Source organism: Coregonus clupeaformis, chromosome 36 (assembly GCF_020615455.1).
Source record: "Coregonus clupeaformis isolate EN_2021a chromosome 36, ASM2061545v1, whole genome shotgun sequence".
In the NCBI taxonomy this organism is placed as follows: Eukaryota; Metazoa; Chordata; class Actinopteri; order Salmoniformes; family Salmonidae; genus Coregonus; species Coregonus clupeaformis.
In genome coordinates, this window is record NC_059227.1 from 8284661 (window position 1) to 8304680 (window position 20020).

Consider the following 20020-nt stretch of genomic DNA (forward strand, 5'->3'; position numbering starts at 1 on the left):
CACTAATTGGTGTTTTTGATCAATTAGATCAGCTCTAATGCCAATAATTGGGCAAAAGATCTGAATTGGGCTGCCTGTGTAAATGCAGCCTTTGACATAAAATGTATGCCATCTAGCCAATCACATCGGATCTTTTTCAGAGCTGATCTGATTGGCCGAAAGACCAATTAGTGGGGAAAAAAATCAGAATTGGGCTGCCTGTCTAAATGCAGCCTATGTTGGCCAGCTGGCCATGTTAATTAGATAATTGATTACAGGTAGTTGCTTGTTTGTACCTCGTGCTCTGACGCAAATGCTTCCCCCGACTTTCTCCACTCAACTCCTCCCAAAAAATATTGCTGTCGGTGGTTAGTAGCTAGCTAGCAAAAAGAGTATGCGCCAAAGTGGTTTTGTTTACAAATTAGGCATGGCCCAAAGTATTGAAGGTAAGTTACAAGTACATGTAGCTAGCTAGGTAATGTAGTTGCTACAAACAGTTATGGCTAGCTAGTGAATTTCTACTCCTTCAATTTTGGCTTTAGTAAGCTATTTAGCGGTGCACACTTAGTTACTCAATATTTCAGTTTCAAACGAAATACTGTAACGTTAGTCACGTACTTAGTCATGCAATTATCCAACCTTTTCACCGTGTTTTGCAAACTTGGTGATGGTCTGCAGGTGACAAGCACAGATGCAAGATTCACCAGGACAACGATGATGTGGTCATGCACGAACCTGAATGCAGCGGCATACTGGAACTAGATTCTTTAGAATCATCTGAGGAATCTAAAGAAGAAACCATTGTAAAGGCAAGGCTTTGATTTAGTTAATGCTGGTGTTCTGGCAAACTTGCCTAGCAACCAGCTCAGGAGAATGGCACAAAAGAGGCCAATAGTGGTGGTTCTCTCTCATTCAAATTGCTTTGCCTTCAGTTACTTTTTCTAAGATAATATATATATATATAATATGCTATACTTGTTAATAAACCCATTACTTTCCACATGCTAGTGTTCTGCAAAGCCAGAGGTTGTAGTCCCAGCCAATGCAGCCATAGAGCTGGAAAGGAGGATTGAGGAGATGAGGAGGAGAAACGAGGCTTTGCTGGAGCGGTTCAATGTAAGTGTATCAGTAGCTAGTGCAGCGCCCTGAATGAAAGAAACTGATATCATACAAAGGTAAACACCATGCATTTATATGCTACTGTTTTGAAAAGCTTTAGTTATTAAGGAAGTCGAAACTGAAGCCTTTCAGCATATTCTGAAGCATTTATCTGAATGATCGATGGTGTATTTTCAGTAGAGGCTTTTATTACTTAAAAAGCAGAACGCATATGGCCACTGAATTGGTTACCTTTACATTTTCCTCATGTCTATGGCTGCATTCGGCCTCTGATATAGCCACCTCACTTAAGTCACGTGACATGTCTCATTCTTCATAGGAAGTTGAGGAGGACAGGAGAAGGGCCGAGCGTAGGGGGGCAGCCCTGCTGCCCAAAAGCACCAAACTGGTCAAAACCAGTTATTCAGCTCATACTGCTGATGTGTCGGAGCAGTGGGAGAGCCTCACCATCACTGTAATGAACCAGGTGCCAACCCAGGTTTCTCCTGTGCAGCCCACTTGGGGGAGCCATTGCACTTTTTTCTCACTTGCTACTCAACTGCAAGGAAAAATAAGAAAGCGGTAAACCGAGTAACCCCAAGTCATGAAATTAATTGGTTAATTGAAATTCATCAAATGGACTGATAAAGACTCCTAAAGTTGACGTGGATTCATCCATTTGATCACACCCCAACAATGCAGGCAGCTGTTTTCTAACTTACCTCTGAAAAGCTGCAGATAATAATTTAGCAATTTGGGATAACTTTTATATACAGGATCACCATTGCTATTCCCATTATATATATTGATGGGGTGACATTGCTGGTGACATGCAGTTTTCCCTCTGAAAATTAATGCTATTAATTTATGAAGTCAATGCACCATCTAAATCCCCTCTGCTATGTGTCCATATGGAGAAGGACTCCCGTTCGGTGGCAAAGCGGTCTGAACGAGGCAGAAGGCAGCCCAAATCACGGAGGATGGACGACCGCCTGGAAAAGAGATGTGAGGAGGAGGAGAAGAACATTTTGGAGGAAAGGCAGCTGATAATCTGCACTATAGACAACGGCGAGGTAGGTGCTTTTACCAACACGGGTCAGAACTGTCCACTATGACATGGACGCTGCTGTCATTTCATTGACGAGTTTAAGCGTTGAACGCGTGACCTTCGTGTTGCTCAAGAAACACACAGGCAATAAAATAAAAATATAAGGAAACCCCATCCCCTCTCTCAAGGAGTAGGAAATTAGACGCTTTGAAAGGAGGCTGTCTAATGTACTAATGTGAGGTTGACATGTTTGTCATTTGAGAGTTGTAAAGCTTGGCGGTTCTTCTGTGTCTCTGGAAATGGATATGAATGCAATTTAAAAACCTTTTAATGCGGCCCTGTCTGCTAAAACATGAACATGTTCGTCAGCTTTCAGTGCAGAGCTCAAACTGAAGTGATTTTCAACGGCACCTATGTGGTGTATGTGACAATAAAACATCTAAAAATATACACACTACCAGTTTGAGACACTCTTGGCCGTGTCCCAATCCACTAGACCTAGCTTCCTTTCCTTCCTCGTCTCCTTTCCTCCATGGGAAATGTTACACAAGAAAAGGTTTACACCATTAACTGATATTTCAGACTCTCAACCATGTTCTAGTCATGTTTCTCTTAACAGCTGTCTTTGATCCCCTTGGAATGCTGGGAAACCCCTCACAGGCAGAGCACAGCGCCCTGCAGACTGCCAAGCGCAATGAAAGCAGCATGTCATCCGCTGCATGGCACGCTATCCTGTGCTAACTGGTAGGAGCTAGTGGTCTGCCATGTAGTCTACTGTATGGGAGGCTACCATAGGGTCAGCAGTAGTATACACTACTGTGGAACCCACTGTAGATCGGTTGTTTGTATCCAGTCCTGTTGAGAATTTGAACTTGATGATATTGGATTTATATGCAGCTAGTGCTGCTCTAAGTGCTCTTGGCATTTTACATTGTATGGGGAGTACTCCCATCCACTGCTAATGTGACGTACCCACCTGGATAATGACATTTTGTGCCAGAAAACTCTCCTCCACACATCAGGATGGTGTTTATTAGGGCACAGTGTGGCAAATTGTTTTGCAATGGGAAACGAACTAGTGTTTCTTATTGGACAAGTTCACAGTACATCCCCGTTTCACTCTGTTTTGGAGGTTTTCTACTGTTTCGTCCCTTTTGAACACGGCCCAGACAAGGCCACAGAGGAAGCATAAATGCCCCACTTTTAGACACTTGAGTAACTGGCTGTGACTGTGGAATCGGGCTGGAATGGAAGCTCAGGGATAGGTGCCAATCTAACTGCTAATTATTCAACTGCAGCTGAGTTGCTATTTATTCCCCATGGGGATTGTTGTTGGCTAGATCCCTGTGGAGGCACATTACCACCACAATCGGCCGTCATTGTTTGCTACGCTTTGATTAACACAGTGTGCATAGTGTTTGATGATGCACTCTGTTGGCTTTTAATATGATGCAATACAGGAACTATGCATGAATCATCCTGGCGGTGATGAATTAAGGTTGTCCAGGCTTGACCTTTTTGACATTGGTCCCCTGGGCTGTGGATCCTATCTTGTCCACTTGAGTGCGCTGTTGCACGCTGTGAGCTGTTTTCTCCACTACTTGTTTGTTTGAATTAGTCCAGGGCTATAGTCATGTATGTTAATTTACCCATTTAGCAGCATTTTAATGAAGTTTATTTTATTTATTGAATTCTACTTTTCACTCGTTAAAGTGCATGATCAGAACCTCTTAAATGTCACCTATTGGACGTTAACTAGTTCCCCTATTGCCTTCTGTTGGGCAGCCGTGGAGCCCTCTCCCCTTAAAAAAAACATCAAATCTGCTACGTCACATTTCTCCCCCACTAAAACTTAAGTCTCTCTCTCTGTTTCCTGAGAGATTACAATTAGGCCTGATTACACCCACCGGTTAAGACAGGACGCAGCATTCACTGCTGACGAATATACACTGGTACAAATGTGCGTAGACCATACATGCCACACTAGGCCTAGCAGTGTTCCATTTATTTTTATAGTGGGTACCCTGTTACTATAATGGGCCTATATCATGCCAAGCTCAATGTTCTCATGGAAATCTTACAATGATTCTATGTATTGCATATTGTGGAACACGTCGGCTAAGGCTACTGTATTTGTTGTGGTCTGTAGGTTGCTGGTGCCATCTACCACCTTTTGATATTTGTGCAAATCTTTGTGCCTGTAATTCCAAACCCACGTGTAGGATAAATCATGTAGGATAAATCATGCATTGATGTCAATGGGAGATGTCTCATGTTAGGATTGAGGCCTATGATCACAGGTCGATTGGAGGGAGGGGCCAGGCTTTGATGGACAGCAAATCATCCTGTAGCGAAGGCCAACCGTTTTCACCTGGTAGGAGCTGGGCTTTCTCATTGGTGCGTTGCTTTGAATACTGATATCAAGCACATTCCCCCACTGCACACCACATGTGTGTAGCTACCCATAGGGGAAAGGGGAATACCTAGTCAGTTGCACAACTGAATGCGTTCAACCGAAATGTGTCTTCTGCATTTAACCCAACCCCTCTGAATCGCAGAGGTGCGGGAGGCTTCCTTAATCGACATCCCACATCATCGGCTCCCGGGGAGCAGTTGTTGTTTGGGGTTGACTGCCTTGATCAAGGGCAGAACGGCAGATTTTTCCACCATGTCTGCTCAGGGATTCGAAAATACAACCTTTGGGTTAGTGGCCCAACGCTCTTAACCGCTGTTGCCTAGACTTCCAGTCATTGCGCTAGTTAACATTACCTCTAACTTCCGGTCTTAAAACAGGGAACACTTAAACAACACAGTGTAACTCCAAGTCAATCACACTTCTGTGAAATCAAACTGTCCACTTAGGAAGCAACACTGATTGACAATACATTTCACATGCTGTTGTGCAAATGGAATAGACAACAGGTGGAAATTATAGGCAATTAGCAAGACACCCCCAATAAAGAAGTGGTTCTGCAGGTGGTGACCACAGACCACTTCTCAGTTCATATACTTCCTGGCTGATGTTTTGGTCACTTTTGAATGCTGGCGGTGCTTTCACTCTAGTGGTAGCATGAGACAGAGTCTACAACCCACACAAGTGGCTCAGGTAGTGCAGCTCATCCAGGATGGCACATCAATGCGAGCTGTGGCAAGAAGGTTTGCTGTGTCTGTCAGCGTAGTGTCCAGAGCATGGAGGCACTACCAGGAGACAGGCCAGTACATCAGGAGACGTGGAGGAGGGCAACAACCCAGCAGCAGGACCGCTACCTCTGCCTTTGTGCAAGGAGGAGCAGGAGGAGCACTGCCAGAGCCCTGCAAAATGACCTCCAGCAGGCCACAAATGTGCATGTGTCTGCTCAAACGGTCAGAAACAGACTCCATGAGGGTGGTATGAGGGCCCGACGTCCACAGGTGGGGGTTGTGCTTACAGCCCAACACCGTGCAGGACGTTTGGCATTTGCCAGAGAACACCAAGATTGGCAAATTCACCACTGGCTCCCTGTGCTCTTCACAGATGAAAGCAGGTTCACACTGAGCACGTGACAGTCTGGAGACGCCGTGGAGAACGTTCTGCTGCCTGCAACATCCTCCAGCATGACCGGTTTGGCGGTGGGTCAGTCATGGTGTGGGGTGGCATTTCTTTGGGGGGCTGCACAGCCCTCCATGTGCTCGCCAGAGGTAGCCTGACTGCCATTAGGTACCGAGATGAGATCCTCAGACCCCTTGTGAGACCATATGCTGGTGCGGTTGGCCCTGGGTTCCTCCGAATGCAAGACAATGCTAGACCTCATGTGGCTGGAGTGTGTCAGCAGTTCCTGCAAGAGGAAGGCATTGATGCTATGGACTGGCCCGCCCGTTCCCCAGACCTGAATCCAATTGAGCACATCTGGGACATCATGTCTCGCTCCATCCACCAACGCCACGTTACACCACCGACTGTCCAGGAGTTGGCGGATGCTTTAGTCCAGGTCTGGGAGGAGATCCCTCAGGAGACCATCCGCCACCTCATCAGGAGCATGCCCAGGCGTTGTAGGGAGGTCATACAGGCATGTGGAGGCCACACACACTACTGAGCCTCATTTTGACTTGTTTTAAGGCCATTACATCAAAGTTGGATCAGCCTGTAGTGTGGTTTTCCACTTTACTTTTGAGGTTGACTCCAAATCCAGACCTCCATGGGTTGATAAATTTGATTTCCATTGATAATTTTTGTGATTTTGTTGTCAGCACATTCAACTATGTAAAGAAAAAAGTATTTAATAAGATTATTTCATTCATTCAGATCTAGGATGTGTTATTTTAGTGTTCCCTTTTATTTTTTTGAGCATTGTATTATAGCGTAGGCCTATACAATGTCTGAGACATGTTTTTACATATATTGATTTCACACGCTTATTGCACTTTTATTTTGGTGTTGATGATTAATCGTGTGTTTTTCATTTTAAGACAATTGTGTTATTCCTGATTGTGCTCATCAGGCATTTATATGACTCATGGTCGTATGTGACTCGTTTCAGGAAACTAGGTGTATGTCGCGCGTCACTACTTCACAGGAGAGGCATTTGAACATAAAGTAATTTTTTTATTAATGTGTTTTTTGGCAGAAATGCCTTCTGGAACATGTGAACTTTCATGTGCCTTAATAACAAACGTATATTCCATCCATAAATACGAATACAATTGTTAAATTACAAGCCTAGTTGGTTTAGCCACAGAAAAAGACAGGAACCTTCCCGCTAGCCATGATTGGCTGAGATAATGGATGGGATGGACATGCCGGGAGATGAGTTTGGATTGGTCTGCCATGTAGCACGCTTCTGTTTATAACGTGAGCTGCTCAGTATGTGTTGAAAGTCCTTTCTACTGTGCCATTTTTGAAAGGTATAACAGCCATCGAGAACTACAAAAATATTCTCAACATTGATGCCCTGAATTTAGCAGGTGCTATCGACAGATGGGCTACTTTCTGCTCACGCCACGGTCAGTGTGAACCAGAGTGACTTGACACAACACTGGTCAAACAAGATGTAACGTTAGCTACAAACAAAACTGAGTTAAATGGTCTGTTTGCCGTGAAGCGTTCATCCATGTATACGGGTAAGAGTCTAGCTACATCTTCAGATACGTTTCTAATTTTGTCAGTTGTTTTTATTGCAAGTTAATGCGCACTGTTAGTTAGCTGGCTCGCTCGCTAAGGTTACATGTATGATCTGTGTAGTAATATTATTTGAATCAGAAATTGATTTGCATTGCTAGTTATAGCCTAATGTTAGCTAGCTAACATGGAACCTAGTTTGTTAGCTTTAGCTACCTGCAGATTCATACTACAGCTATGACAATGTTTATTGGTAGTAGTATGAGTTGGGATGATGCCGGTTCATTGTAGCTAGCTAGCTACATGTCTAAACAGAAGACTCCACTTCGGCCGCATTATTACATGACCCATCAAATTAGCCAGGTGTGTCTGGGGGTGATTACGGCCATCTATTGTATTTCACGAACATGTGTACATGTCTAGACAATAGTGACCCATCCACGTAGCTAGATGTGGCTGGGGGGTGGTTATAGCGTTTGTTTCACATGACCATCAATTTAGACAAGAGTGTCGGGTAAGCGTCATCTAATAATGATAAAATATTTTCATCTGGACACTTTCTGTTTTTGATATTGCCACTGTGCAAGTATCCACTTCACTGTACCGTTTACACCTTCTGTATCCTGTGCTTGTGACAAACAAACTTAGATTTTAGCGTGTGTTTACCACATAGCCCCACCCATCTCTTTTAAGGATTCACATGAGGCCAAGGTTTAAGAGGGTGTGAACGATGTTGAATGGGTGTAGACGAGCTCTCCAGTAGGTGGACCAAAACATTCAAGGGCCATTTTCTCAAAAGTGGGGTTACAAGTTTATCAACTTTCAAAGCAGGATTACTTTCCCATTGTTCCTCAACTACCATTTTCTAGCTCTGAGTCTCTACTTTTATCCAATGTAAAAAAATATATATAAAAAATTCACAATTTGCTACATAAGACTGAGGCGGTCGGTCACATAAATATACCAACACTTTGTATTTGATTAAAGAAACAATTTAGCTACAGTAAAGGTTAGTATTTCATTTTCCCATTGTACCGAAACCGAACCTTGACCCCAAAACTGCAATCCGTACCAAACCATGGGTTTGGTTGAACCGTTACACCACTAACGGCTACATAATGTTAGAGGCACGTACCGCACATAAACAGGGAGGACGGGAATTCTCGTAGCCTCTTCAGAATGTTGCAGGAAATATGAATCACTGTACACGTCTCATGATAAACTAGGGCAAGTTCATTTTCAATACATTTAGTTGATTCCCTACTAAGTTAAATCCATTTTTTAAATATTGTTGAATTTCGTTTTGTCTGGATTCCCTCAGTTTTCTCTCACTTCCCGATCCATCATTCTGCCCCCACACCCAACCTGCAAATGGAGATTCATTATGGGGTTTGACAGATGGCCACACTAGTCTCCGTGGATTGTGAATAACGGACGCTCGCATGTGCGTGCGCACACCTTCTCTGGTGTGTCTTGGGAACAAATGACACTACCCCGGTCGTGACCATCAATCGAGGTGTCTTTACAGGGGATGGGTTTGACGCGCAAGCGCACTGCCTTTTTATTCTACAGGTTATGCAACAGGGGTGTGGTCTGCCTCTACGGACGCTGCACCCACCACACACACACACACGTGCACACACTCCAAGACCCAGGAGGAAGAGGGAAATTGAAAGCACTAGTTGCTGTGGGAGCCTGGTGAGGCCTGGGAGCGAGAGAGGTAATCCGCTGACTGTCCCTAGGGCTGGGCAATATTGTATATACTGGTATTAATTTTTGGTCTAATTCACTGTCCGTTCTGTTCTCGTTTGAGTATTAAACAGAGTGGAGAACCCAGTAAAATCACTTTATTTGTCATCCTAAGGTCATGCCCTACTCGTAAAACATATTTAGAACTTTTATAATTCACAAATGTAAAATACAGCCAAACAATCAAATATTAGACATATTGTGATATGATATTCTGGCCATATCGCCCAGCCCCAACTGTCCCTCATGCTGTCCCCAAGCACTAATGGAAAAGACCCCTCCCCCACCCACATCTCAGAGGAGATGGGCAGCACCTCATGCAACAACCTTTCTCAGCATTTCTCATTACATTGACATTTTAGTTATTTAGCAGATGCTCTTATCCAGAGCGATTTTACAGTTTTAGTGAGTACATAAATTTTTCATACTGGCCCCCTGTCTCTCTCCCTCCATGCTTTTATCTGGATGGATTCCAGATTTCTCCCAAGCCATGCTCTCGTTTGTCTTATCTTTTCTCTCCCTATGAAGTCCTCCTTAAACTGTGATTTGACAACTTTTTAGCTGTAACAAAACAGGGAAGTGAAAGGGCTTTGCTATCCAAACATCAGGGCTGCAGCGTTCACCCAGGGGGGCAAAGAACTGAACGTTGGAGATGGAGCCGAACCGATTCCTCTGTCTACATGTCAAAGGCTTGTCTGCTCTACGTTATGTTTCTATCTGAACACCAGCTGTGTTCCCTGCCTGCATCACATCCCTCTATCCTTAGGGATAAGAGGGGGAAATAGCTACTCTTTCCCAGGCACTGAGCCCTAGACCAGTGGTTTTTAAACCTCTCCTCTGGGACCCCGAGACATGTCACAATTTTGTTGTAGCCCTTAACTAGCTCACTTGATTGTCCTATTCAAGGGCTTGATTAGTTGTCAAGTTGAATCAGGTGTGCTAGCTGTGGAACGGCTGGGGGTCCCCAAGAAGAGGTTTGAATACCCCTGTCCAAGACCACAGTGCTTACGATCCCAGTTAATCGTCCGTGACTAGGTTTGTGTTCATTAAGGCTAGCAACAGAACATTTAAAAAATGCTTTACAACAAAAAACAAAAATATGCTTTCCTTATTGGGCAAGCTCTGGTAGTCCCTCCCAGTTTCAGTCAGTTTTCTTCCAGTTGATGCCCAATGAACATGACCCAGGCTGTGTGTGATTTTTATGGTTGGTGTCAGAGGATATATTTGTCCTTGTTATTTTTCACATGCTTGGTTAACAACCAGGTGTAGACTAACGGTGAATTGCTTACTTACAGGCCCTTCCCAACAATGCAGAGAAATAATAGAAAAATAATAAATAAATAAATACACTAACTTGGCTATAGGGTACCAGTACCGAGTCGATGTGCAGGAGTATGAGGTAATTAAGGTAAATATGTACATTAGGGCTGTCCCTGATTTTAATAATAATAATCTTGGTTGACCGAGAGTCTTCTGTTCTTTCGACCAATCGATTGGTGTAATTTTTCTTTTCTTTTTTTCACATATCGACACACCCTGTGTGTTTTTGAATAAAATAAACTATATGTAGGCTACTGTGCTTGTCTGATGCTTTAAGCACTGATTTTAAATGAAGACTCACAAATTACTAAAGCGGGAGCCAGAGATGAATAGTGCCAGATCAGAAAAAATAACTGAACTTGAAACATTATCAATTGTTAACTTGGTCCGGCCAGAAGCTAGTGCAAACTTGCAACATTGGATAAAAGCTCTTCCAGTTTATTCTCCAGTGATTGCACGTTGGCCTGTAGAGGCAGTTTATCCACTCGCCGTAGTCGCCTCAGGTAGCCCGCGTGAGGCCTCTATTGTGCAGTGAATTTGGGCCTGGTCCGGGAATAATTATTTCGCTTCCAACTCATTTGAAGTAAAGTCCTTCCAAATTGAGGTTAGTAAACCTTTATTTTTTTATATCACCTAGCATTGCTTTACATTTTACTAATTCATTTAATTAAAGGCTCGCTAGGAGGTGAATTCCCCAAGGCCAAACTGGGACAGTGGTCATTTGCAACCCTATTTTTTTTTGGGCCATAACTGTCTGGCTGTTTGCCTGCGTGTGCATTTATGGATGAGGACGCACTTAAAAAAATAATAATAATCTGGAAACACAAACATCGTATTAGAGTACAAATGATTTTAATAATGCAACCATTCCATCATCATTAGCCATATCACTAAGAACCATCCTTTTCATCATGAGACTCTGCAATGTGTGAGCTCTCCTTTTCCTCAGCGCAGAACTCAATAGAGAAGAGGGGAGACGTTAGTGAGAACTTGGACAGGGTTTTAATAAACGGCCAATAGCGATCTATACTAGACTGATAAATGACATTCTAAATCAATACTAAATGTTGCCTAGTGTCCCTTTTTTAAATTTTTATAATGAGTAGGTCAGGGTAAATAATGACCTGTGACTCCGTCGTAGGAATACTGTGCAGGCTGAGGATACTCGAGGCATTCTGCTGCTTTCTGGAAATTCTTCAGCTCTGACTCCGGCAGTGTCCTGGTCAAAGAAAGAAAGAAAGAAAAACGTACTTGTTGGTTACATGACTTGATTGACTTCAAGGTTTCCAAAAGCTTTTGGGTAAATGTTTGGGTATTAGCTGGCCATTTTGTAGGGTTCTCAAAAGCACAAACACACATACCAAAGATATCGAGAGATCGAATATGCGCTTCAGCCATGGTGCTATTGAAGTCCATGACGAGACAGTCGGGGCAAGTTTGCCATGGAAGTCACATTACTGTCTACGTAACAACACTAATTTCTATTTGATAATCTGACATAGGATGTTGAATTGAAGCAGGCCAGCCAGTCAACAATGTTTTGACTTACGTGTGAGGTGGATGGTGTTTGGAAAAGGTATTTCGGAAAAGGTCATGTCAGAGGAGTGGAAGCATTTTCCATCACTGGCAGAGGAAAGGAGATGATCGTTAAATACTTTTCTTAGAGCTGTAGAATGTCTCTTCACATAGCCACTGAGTGTAATGATGCATGGCACAAGTCATTAGAGACAAGGCTGTAGAGGTTTACTTATCACTATTACTTACATCATGTTTCCCTCTTTTGAAAAAGACTCTCTTTGTGTGATGTTGGAAAGATTTCAATCCAGGAGCTGTTGGTCTTTCTCAGTACCGCATTGAACATCTCATGGTCTGCAAAACCCTCAATGAAGAGCCACTTCCCAAAGATCTGTGGGAGAATGTGTTGGTCTGTCATTTCCTTTAATAGTTTTCTGTTTTTAGAGCACTATTTTTCTGTGGAGCATTGTGCCCGAGGGCATACTCTGCCTATCAGCACAAAAGTTGACGTCAAATGCCTTTTTTTGTTTTACATACCCCAGCATGGCTTAGGCCCACTCCATAGGTGATGTACTTACCGTATGTTGGTCTGCCGGTGAGGGGGGTATCCCTACACAACAGTTTCCCACAGTCAACAGAGCAAGGAGCGGGAGTACGTAAAGAACACACATCGTGTAGATCACAGTAAACTGAGCCTTCAGAGAACTAATGGTCTTAACACGAAGGAAGCATTGATTTGTAAATGAAACACCTGAAAAACCTTACATTTACATAGAGATGTGTTGGTTTTTCGAGAGAATGTTTCTCCCTAAGTGAAACACTGAAGTTACCCAAATTGCACAACTTGCACTTCAATAAGTAAATATTTTGAGTAAATATGATAAAAACCGGAATGAGGGGAGGAGCCACTTCCTCACATTACCGAAACTAGCCTGTTGGGTCTAGGCTCCTACTGATACCAAGGTCGAACTTTTTAAGGCGCAGGGAAATTCCAAAATTACCCCAGTAAATGATTTAAAGGTCCAATGCAGCCGTTTTTATCTCAACATCAAATCATTTCTGGGTAATTAAGTACCTTACTGTGATGTTTCAATTAAAATTGTCAAAAAGAAACACAGCTTCTTGGCAAAGAGCAATTTCTCAAGCAATAATTTTGCTAGGACTGTCTGGGAGTGGTCTGAGTGGGGAGGGGGAAACTAGCAGTTATAGGCAGAGGTTTGGAACTCGCTTTATTGGTCTTAACTACACTGAACAAAAATATAAACGCGACAATTTCAAAGATTTTAAGGAGTTACAGTTCATATAAGAAAATCAGTCAATTGAAATAAATTCGTTAGGCCCTAATCTATGGATTTCACATGACTGGGAATACAGATATGCATCTGTTAGTCACAGATATATATTTTTTTAAAGGTATAGGTGTGGTTCAGAACCAGTCAGTATCTTGTGTGACCACCATTTGCCTCATGCGGTGCGACACATCTCCTTCGTATAGAGGTGATCAGGCAGTTGATTGTGGAATGTCCCACTCTTTAATGGCTGTGGGAAGCTGGATATTGGCGGGAACTGGAACACGGTGTCGTACATGTCGATCCAGAGCATCCCAAACATACTCAATGGGTGGTGACATGAGAATGCAGGCCATGGACAACTGGGACCTTTTCAGCTTCCCGGAATTGTGTACAGATCCTTGCGACATGGGGCCGTGCATTATCATGCTGAAATATGAGGTGATGGCGGCGGATGAATGGCACGACAATGGGCCTCAGGATCTTGTAACGGTATCTCTGTGCATTCAAATTGCCATCGCTGTGCATTCAAATTGTTTGTTGTCCGTAACTTATGCCTGCCCATACCATAACCCCTCCGCCACTATGGGGCACTCTTTTCACAACGCTGCCATCTGTCCGGTACAGTTGAAACCGGGACTAATCCGTGAAGAGCACACTTCTCCAGCATGCCAGTGGCCATAGGTGAGCATTTGCCCACTGAAGTCGGTTACGACGCCGAACTGCAGTCAGGTCAAGACCCTGGTAAGGACGACAAGCACGCAGATGAGTTTCCCTGAGACGGTTTCTGACAGTTTGTGCAGAAAATCTTTGGGGTTGCAAACCCACAGTTTCTTCAGCTGTCCGGATGGTCTGGTCGCAGACGATCCCGCAGGTGCAGAAGCCGGATGTGGAGGTCCTGGGCTGGTGTGGTTGTGAGGCCGGTTGGACGTACTGCCAAATTCTGTAAAATGACATTTGGTAGAGAAATTAACATTCCATTCTCTGGCACCAGCTCTTGTAGACATTCCTGCAGTCAGCATGCCAATTGCACGCTCCCTCACCTTGAGACATCTGTAACATTGTGTTGACACAACTGCATATTTATTGTCCCAGCACAAGGTGCACCTGTGTAATGATCATGCAGTTTAATCAGCTTCTTGATATGCCACACCTGTCAGGTGGATGGATTATCTTGGCAAAGGAGAAATTTAAACAAATTTGTGCGTATGGAACATTTCTGGCATCTTTACCTTCAGCTCATGAATTATGGAACCAACAATTTACATGTTGAGTTTTATATTTTTTGTTCAGTATAATTTACTGCTTGGTGACGTCACTAGACAGGCTAAAACTCCATCCCACCAAAACGGGCAGACATTTCAGGCGGTCTTATCAAACCACTCTTACACTAAAAGGGCATTATCATTTTCACAGTATTATTCCAACGTCAGTATGGAAATATACCCAAGTGTTACAAAACATTAGGAACACCTTCCTAATATTGCGTTGCACCCTCCTTTTGCCATCAGATCAGCCTTGATTCATTGTGGTATGGACTCTACAATGAGTCGAAAGCGTTCCACAGGGATGCTGTCACCTGTTGACTCCATTACTTCCCACAGTTGTGAAGTTGGCTGGATGTCCTTTTGGGTGGTGGACCATTCTTGATACACGGGAAACAGAGTGTGGAAGAATCCAGCAGCATTGCAGTTCTTGACACACCGGTGCGCCTGGCACATACTTACATACCCTGTTCAAAGGCACTTAAATATTTTGTCTTGCCCATTCACCCTCTGAATGGCACACATACACAATCCATGTCTCAAGGCTTTTTCACGCTCAAAAGTTTCCTGTGTGTATCAAGAATGGACATCCAGCCAACTTGACACAACTGTGGGAAGCACTGGAGTCAACATGGGCCAGCATCCCTGTGGAACGCTTTTGACACCTTGTAGAGTCCATGCCTTGAATTGAGACTGCTCTGAGGGCAAAATGGGTACAACTCAATATTAGGAAGGTGTTGTATGGAACTGTACATGTGCGCAGCATCAGCAAGTCTACAAACGGGCCATAAATGCAGCTCGGACATGCTACTACCAACTGATCAGCAACGGCAGTGGTAACTCCGGGGTGCTGTTCTCTACTGTGAGAAAGCTTCTCCATCCTACCTCAACCTCCTCAGAACAATGCAATCAATACATGTGCTTCTTCCAAATTAAAATGTAAAACATCCCCATCCTGTCCTCTCAGCCCCTGTAAATGATCTACCCAGTTCCTCCAATCCTTGAGTCAAGGTTCTCCTCCACAGTTACTGCAGCTGATGTAACAAGCTGGTTAGGATAATGAGGCCCACCACTTGCTCACTTGATCCCCACTTCCTTTGTCAAGACCTGCTTACCTGCTCTGGTGCCTTCACAGAAATCAACCAGTCCCTCACCACTCGATGTGTCCCCCCCCTCAGCTCAAACACGCCATAGTCACACCAGTAGTTAAACTGTCCAGTGAAATTCTCATTTTTTAAAAGTTTGTTCTGTTTGCTCTTACCCAAATAGCTTTTGCCTTGTCCTTTACTTGTAGTTGTGGCCAGAGCATGCAGTATTCACACCCCTTCCCATTTTCCAAATTTTGTTACGTTACAGCCTTATTCTAATATAGATTCAATAAAAATCCTCATCAATCTATACACAATACCCCATAATGACAAAGCAAAAACATGTTTTAAACATTTTTGCTAATTTTATTAAAAATGAAAAACAGATACTTATTTACATTCAGTATTCAGACCCTCTGCTATGAGACTCGAAATTGAGCTCAGGTGCATCCGGTTTCCATTGATCATCCTTGAGATGTTTCTACAACTTGATTGGAGTCCACCTGTGGTAAATTCAATTGATTGGACATGATTTGGAAAGGCACACACCTGTCTATATAAGGTCCCACAATTGACAGTGCATGTCAGAGCAAAAACCAAGCCCTGAGGTCGAAGGAATTGCCCGTAGAGCTCCGAGAGGATTGTGTCGAGGCACAGATCTGGGGAAGGGTACCAAAAAATATCTTCAGCATTGAAGGTCCCCAAGAACACCGTGGCCTCCATCATTCTTAAATGGAAAAAGTTTGGAACCACCAAGACTCTTCCTAGAGCTGGCCGGCCGGCCAAACTGAGCAATCGGAGGAGAAGGGCCTTGGTCAGGGAGGTGACCAAGAACCCGATGGTCACTCTGACAGAGCTCCAGAGTTCCTCTGTGGAGATGGGAGAACCTTCCAGAAGGACAGCCATGTCTGCAGCACTCCATCAATCAGGCCTTTATGGTAGAGGGGCCAGACGGAAGCCACTCCTCAGTAAAAGGCACATGACAGCCCGCTTGGAGTTTGCCAAAAGGCACCTAAAGTACTCCGACCATGAGAAACAAGGTTCTCCGGTCTGATGAAACCAAGATTGAACTATTTTGGTCTTAATGCCAAGCGTCACATCTGGAGGAAACCTGCCAACATCCCTACAGTGAAGCATGGTGGTGGCAGCATCATGCTGTGGGGATGTTTTTCAGGGACTGGGAAACTAGTCAGGATTGAGGGAAGAGATGAACGGAGTAAAGTACAGAGATCCTTGATGAAGAGCGCTCAGGACCTCCGACTGGGGGCGAAGGTTCACCTTCCAACAGGACAACAACCCTAATCACACAACCAAGACAACGCAGGAGTGTCTTCGGGACAAGTCTCTGAATGTCCTTGAGTGGCCCAGCCAGAGCCCGGACTTGAACCGGATCGATCATCTCTGGAGAGACCTGAAAATAGCTGTGCAGCGAAGCTCCCATCCAACCTGACAGAGCTTGAGAGGATCTGCATAAAAGAATGGGAGAAACTCCCCAAATACAGGTGTGCCAAGCTTGTGTCGTCATACCCAATAATACTCTAGGCTGTAATCGCTGCCAAAGGTGCTCCAACAAAGTACTGAATAAAGGGTCTGAATACTTATGTACTTTCATGTTTAATAAATTGGCCAACATTTCTAAAAACCAGTTTTTAGTTTGTCATTATGGGGTATTGTGTGTAGATTTGAGGGGGGGGACGACAATGTAATACATTTTAGAATAAAGCAGTAACGTAAGAAAATGTGGAAAAAGTCAAGGGTTCTGATTACTTTCCAAATGCACTGTAAATTAGTGAAAAACTACTCTGTAAAACCCTGTCTCAAACAGTAAAAACAAAATACTTGACATTTGCTGGAACATTACATCATCCTCTTTTGTTTACACAAGCCCGTAGGCGATTAGTCCAGCTGCTTTTATTATTTTTTTCCCACCCAAATTCTCTGGTGGGGAGAAGGAGCCTAGGGGAGCCATGGGCTCAGAACTGCACACAAGCTATCAGTCCACAGCTGGTGTTAGTTGTATAGGCTTGCGGCCAAGTGTCAGCTTCCTGGCAGAGGCAACCAGTTTTCTGGCTAAACTGGTACTTGGTAAAATTCATGATGCCGTTGACCTTAACAAGGGCCACAGGACCAGTGGAAGCAAAATGGCGCCATAACATCAGAGTTCCTCAAGTGGCTCCTATTCTAAGTAATCTCTCTTTATCTCCCAGGATGCAGGAGGCTACTGCACAGACTACAGTGGCTCCACGTCGGACGTGGAGAGGCGAGAGTACCTACGCTGGAAGAAGAGACGCAACCGCTCGATGGTGGAACTGCTCGACCAACACCAGGACGACCTGGCAGTACACCGCCAGAGCAGCAGGGAGCAGGTGGAACTGCTCAACCAGGATGACCTGGCAGTACACCTCCAGAGCAGCAGGGAGCAGCGTAGGAAGGCCCGGTAGCTGGACAATTACATAATTCTCATTTTCTGTAAAAGAGGCTTGTTCTAAGTCAACCACTGTTTTGTATTTGTGCATGTTAACTGGCGTATTGCACTTTATATTTTGATATTTGCACTGTGAATGTTCAATTTTTCTGTACTTTATAAACAATCTGTAAAACGAGCAACCACAAGCTTTGTTTTTGTCCCTTTCCTCACACTTGCAAGTTGGCTTTCTGTCAGAGATACTTAGAGGGAGAATAAAGAACACTCAATGTAACCCTTCTCTTGTTTCTCTTATTCTAGCATGATGCCCAGGGGAGATGGAACACCATGGTTCTTGATTAAACGTTTTCTTTGCTCTGGGTTTTATATCCAAGCCGTAACTTAGTTTGTACACTGATACGGTTCTGTTAATGTGTAATGAAGTGTTCCCTGACGACTTTCCTCGTTTTTTATTTTATTTATTTTTTTATGGGTTTTTTGTTTGGAGGAAATCTGCGTAGCTTATGTGCAATTTGATACAGGGAGGAAACTATCTGAATTTGTCCAATACACTTTTTTTTTTGCTCCGTTTTGTTTCTTAAACGGTTTATGTAAAGAATACTCCCCTGGAGAACATTGCCTCAACATCCCTCAAACATTGGGAAAACGACTGAAGCTTACCGACTGTCAGATGTTATGTACTATCTATGCCAATGACTCATTTTTGATTGAAACTTCTTGGGGGAAATTTTCATTGGTATAGAGGAAGCAATTTTAAAGTATGACAGCCAGCCATGCTTTGGTTTTGTTTCCCTTTCACGGTTTCCAAATGGTAACGTTTTGGCGTTTGTGACACAAATCCCAAGTCATGGTATCTATATTAGCATTTTTTGCACATCCCAGAGGAAACAAAACCAAAGCATGGATTGCTGTTTTACCTTGTCGATAGACTGCTTACAGGGTAAGGAAACCAAGTTATTTGGGGGAACTATCCCATTAATGGATCTGGGTGGGTAGGTACTGTAGACAGTTGTCGGATACTGTAATGACAAGTTTATTTTTAGATATGCCATCTCTGGTTAATGTTTCTCCATTTTATATTATTTGAAGACCAAACTACTTTGACCCTCGTAGCGAGTGGGGGATTTTTTTGCATTGTCAGTTTGTCCTCTTGGCCGACCGTCTCTGCCAGCTCTGCACCAAGACATTTCAGACATGGATATACAGTATATTGCAACCTAATAAGTGCACACTCCATTGGGACTAGTACCTACAGTTGAAGTCGGAAGTTTACATACACTAAGGTTGGAGTCATTAAAACTAGTTTTTCAACCACTCCACAAATTTCTTGTTAACAAACTATAGTTTTGGCAAGTCGGTTAGGACATCTACTTTGTACATGACACAAGTAATTTTTCCAACAATTGTTTACAGACAGATTATTTCACTTATAATTCACTGTATCACAATTCTAGTGGGTCAGAAGTTTAAATACACTAAGTTGACTGTGCCTTTTAAACAGCTTGGAAAATTCCAGAAAATGATGTCATGGCTTTAGAAGCTTCTGATAGGCTAATTGACATCATATGAGTCAATTGAAGGTGTACCTGTGGATGTATTTCAAGGCCTACCTTCAAACTCAGTGCTTGACATCATGGGAAAATGAAAAGAAATCAGCCAAGACCTCAGGAAAAAAAAAAGAAGGTAGACCTCCACAAGTCTGATTCATCCTTGGGAGCAATCTCCAAACGCCTGAAGGTGCCACGTTCATCTGTACAAACAATAGTATGCAAGTATAAACACCATGGGACCACGCAGCCGTCATACCTCTCAGGAAGGAGACGAGTTCTGTCTCCTAGAGATGAACGTACTTTGGTGCGAAAAGTGCAAATCAATCCAAGAACAACAGCAAAGGACCTTGTGAAGATGCTGGAGTAAACAGTAAAACGAGTCCTATATCGACATAACCTGAAAGGCCACTCAGCAAGGAAAACACCACTGTTCCAAAACCGCCATCAATAAGCCAGACTATGGTTTGCAACTGCACATGGGGACAAAGATCATACTTTTTGGAGAAATGTCCTCTGGTCTGATGAAACAAAAATAGAATTGTTTGGCCATAATGACCATCGTTAAGTTTTTTGTGGAAAAAGGGGGCAGCTTGCAAGCC

At 43.5% G+C, this 20020-nt stretch overlaps 1 protein-coding gene and 1 long non-coding RNA gene across 5 annotated transcripts; one reads left to right on the forward strand and one right to left on the reverse strand.

Moving 5' to 3' along the window:
• The first annotated feature begins 227 nt into the window (after positions 1-227).
• LOC121552653 (coiled-coil domain-containing protein 9) lies at positions 228-18145 on the forward strand. 4 transcript variants are annotated; one of them, XM_041865639.2, is made up of 6 exons: positions 228-425; positions 658-788; positions 988-1095; positions 1418-1564; positions 1995-2150; positions 17654-18145. In XM_041865639.2, exons 1-6 carry the CDS (start codon positions 374-376, stop codon positions 17885-17887), a joined length of 828 nt encoding a protein of 275 aa, XP_041721573.1. In that variant the 5' UTR covers positions 228-373; the 3' UTR covers positions 17888-18145. The 4 variants fall into 4 exon arrangements, with proteins under 4 accessions (XP_041721573.1, XP_041721574.1, XP_041721575.1 ...); XM_041865640.2 differs by having other exon boundaries at positions 1998-2150; XM_041865641.2 differs by lacking the exon at positions 1418-1564.
• On the reverse strand, positions 11157-12600 carry LOC121552654. Its single transcript, XR_005997278.1, has 4 exons — positions 12383-12600; positions 12054-12195; positions 11839-11912; positions 11157-11508 (listed from the first exon to the last, which is right to left on the reverse strand). It is a non-coding gene; the product is annotated as an uncharacterized LOC121552654 (long non-coding RNA).
• Positions 18146-20020: the final 1875 nt, after the last annotated feature.

Excerpts from the sequence above, each read along its gene's own strand:
- LOC121552653 (XM_041865639.2), top strand. The coding sequence starts at position 374 with ATGCGCCAAAGTGGTTTTGTTTACAAATTAGGCATGGCCCAAAGTATT. Across the intron at positions 426-657 it reads CATGGCCCAAAGTATTGAAG|GTGACAAGCACAGATGCAAG; the intron begins GTAAGTTACAAG and ends GATGGTCTGCAG. Across the intron at positions 789-987 it reads AAGAAGAAACCATTGTAAAG|TGTTCTGCAAAGCCAGAGGT; the intron begins GCAAGGCTTTGA and ends TCCACATGCTAG.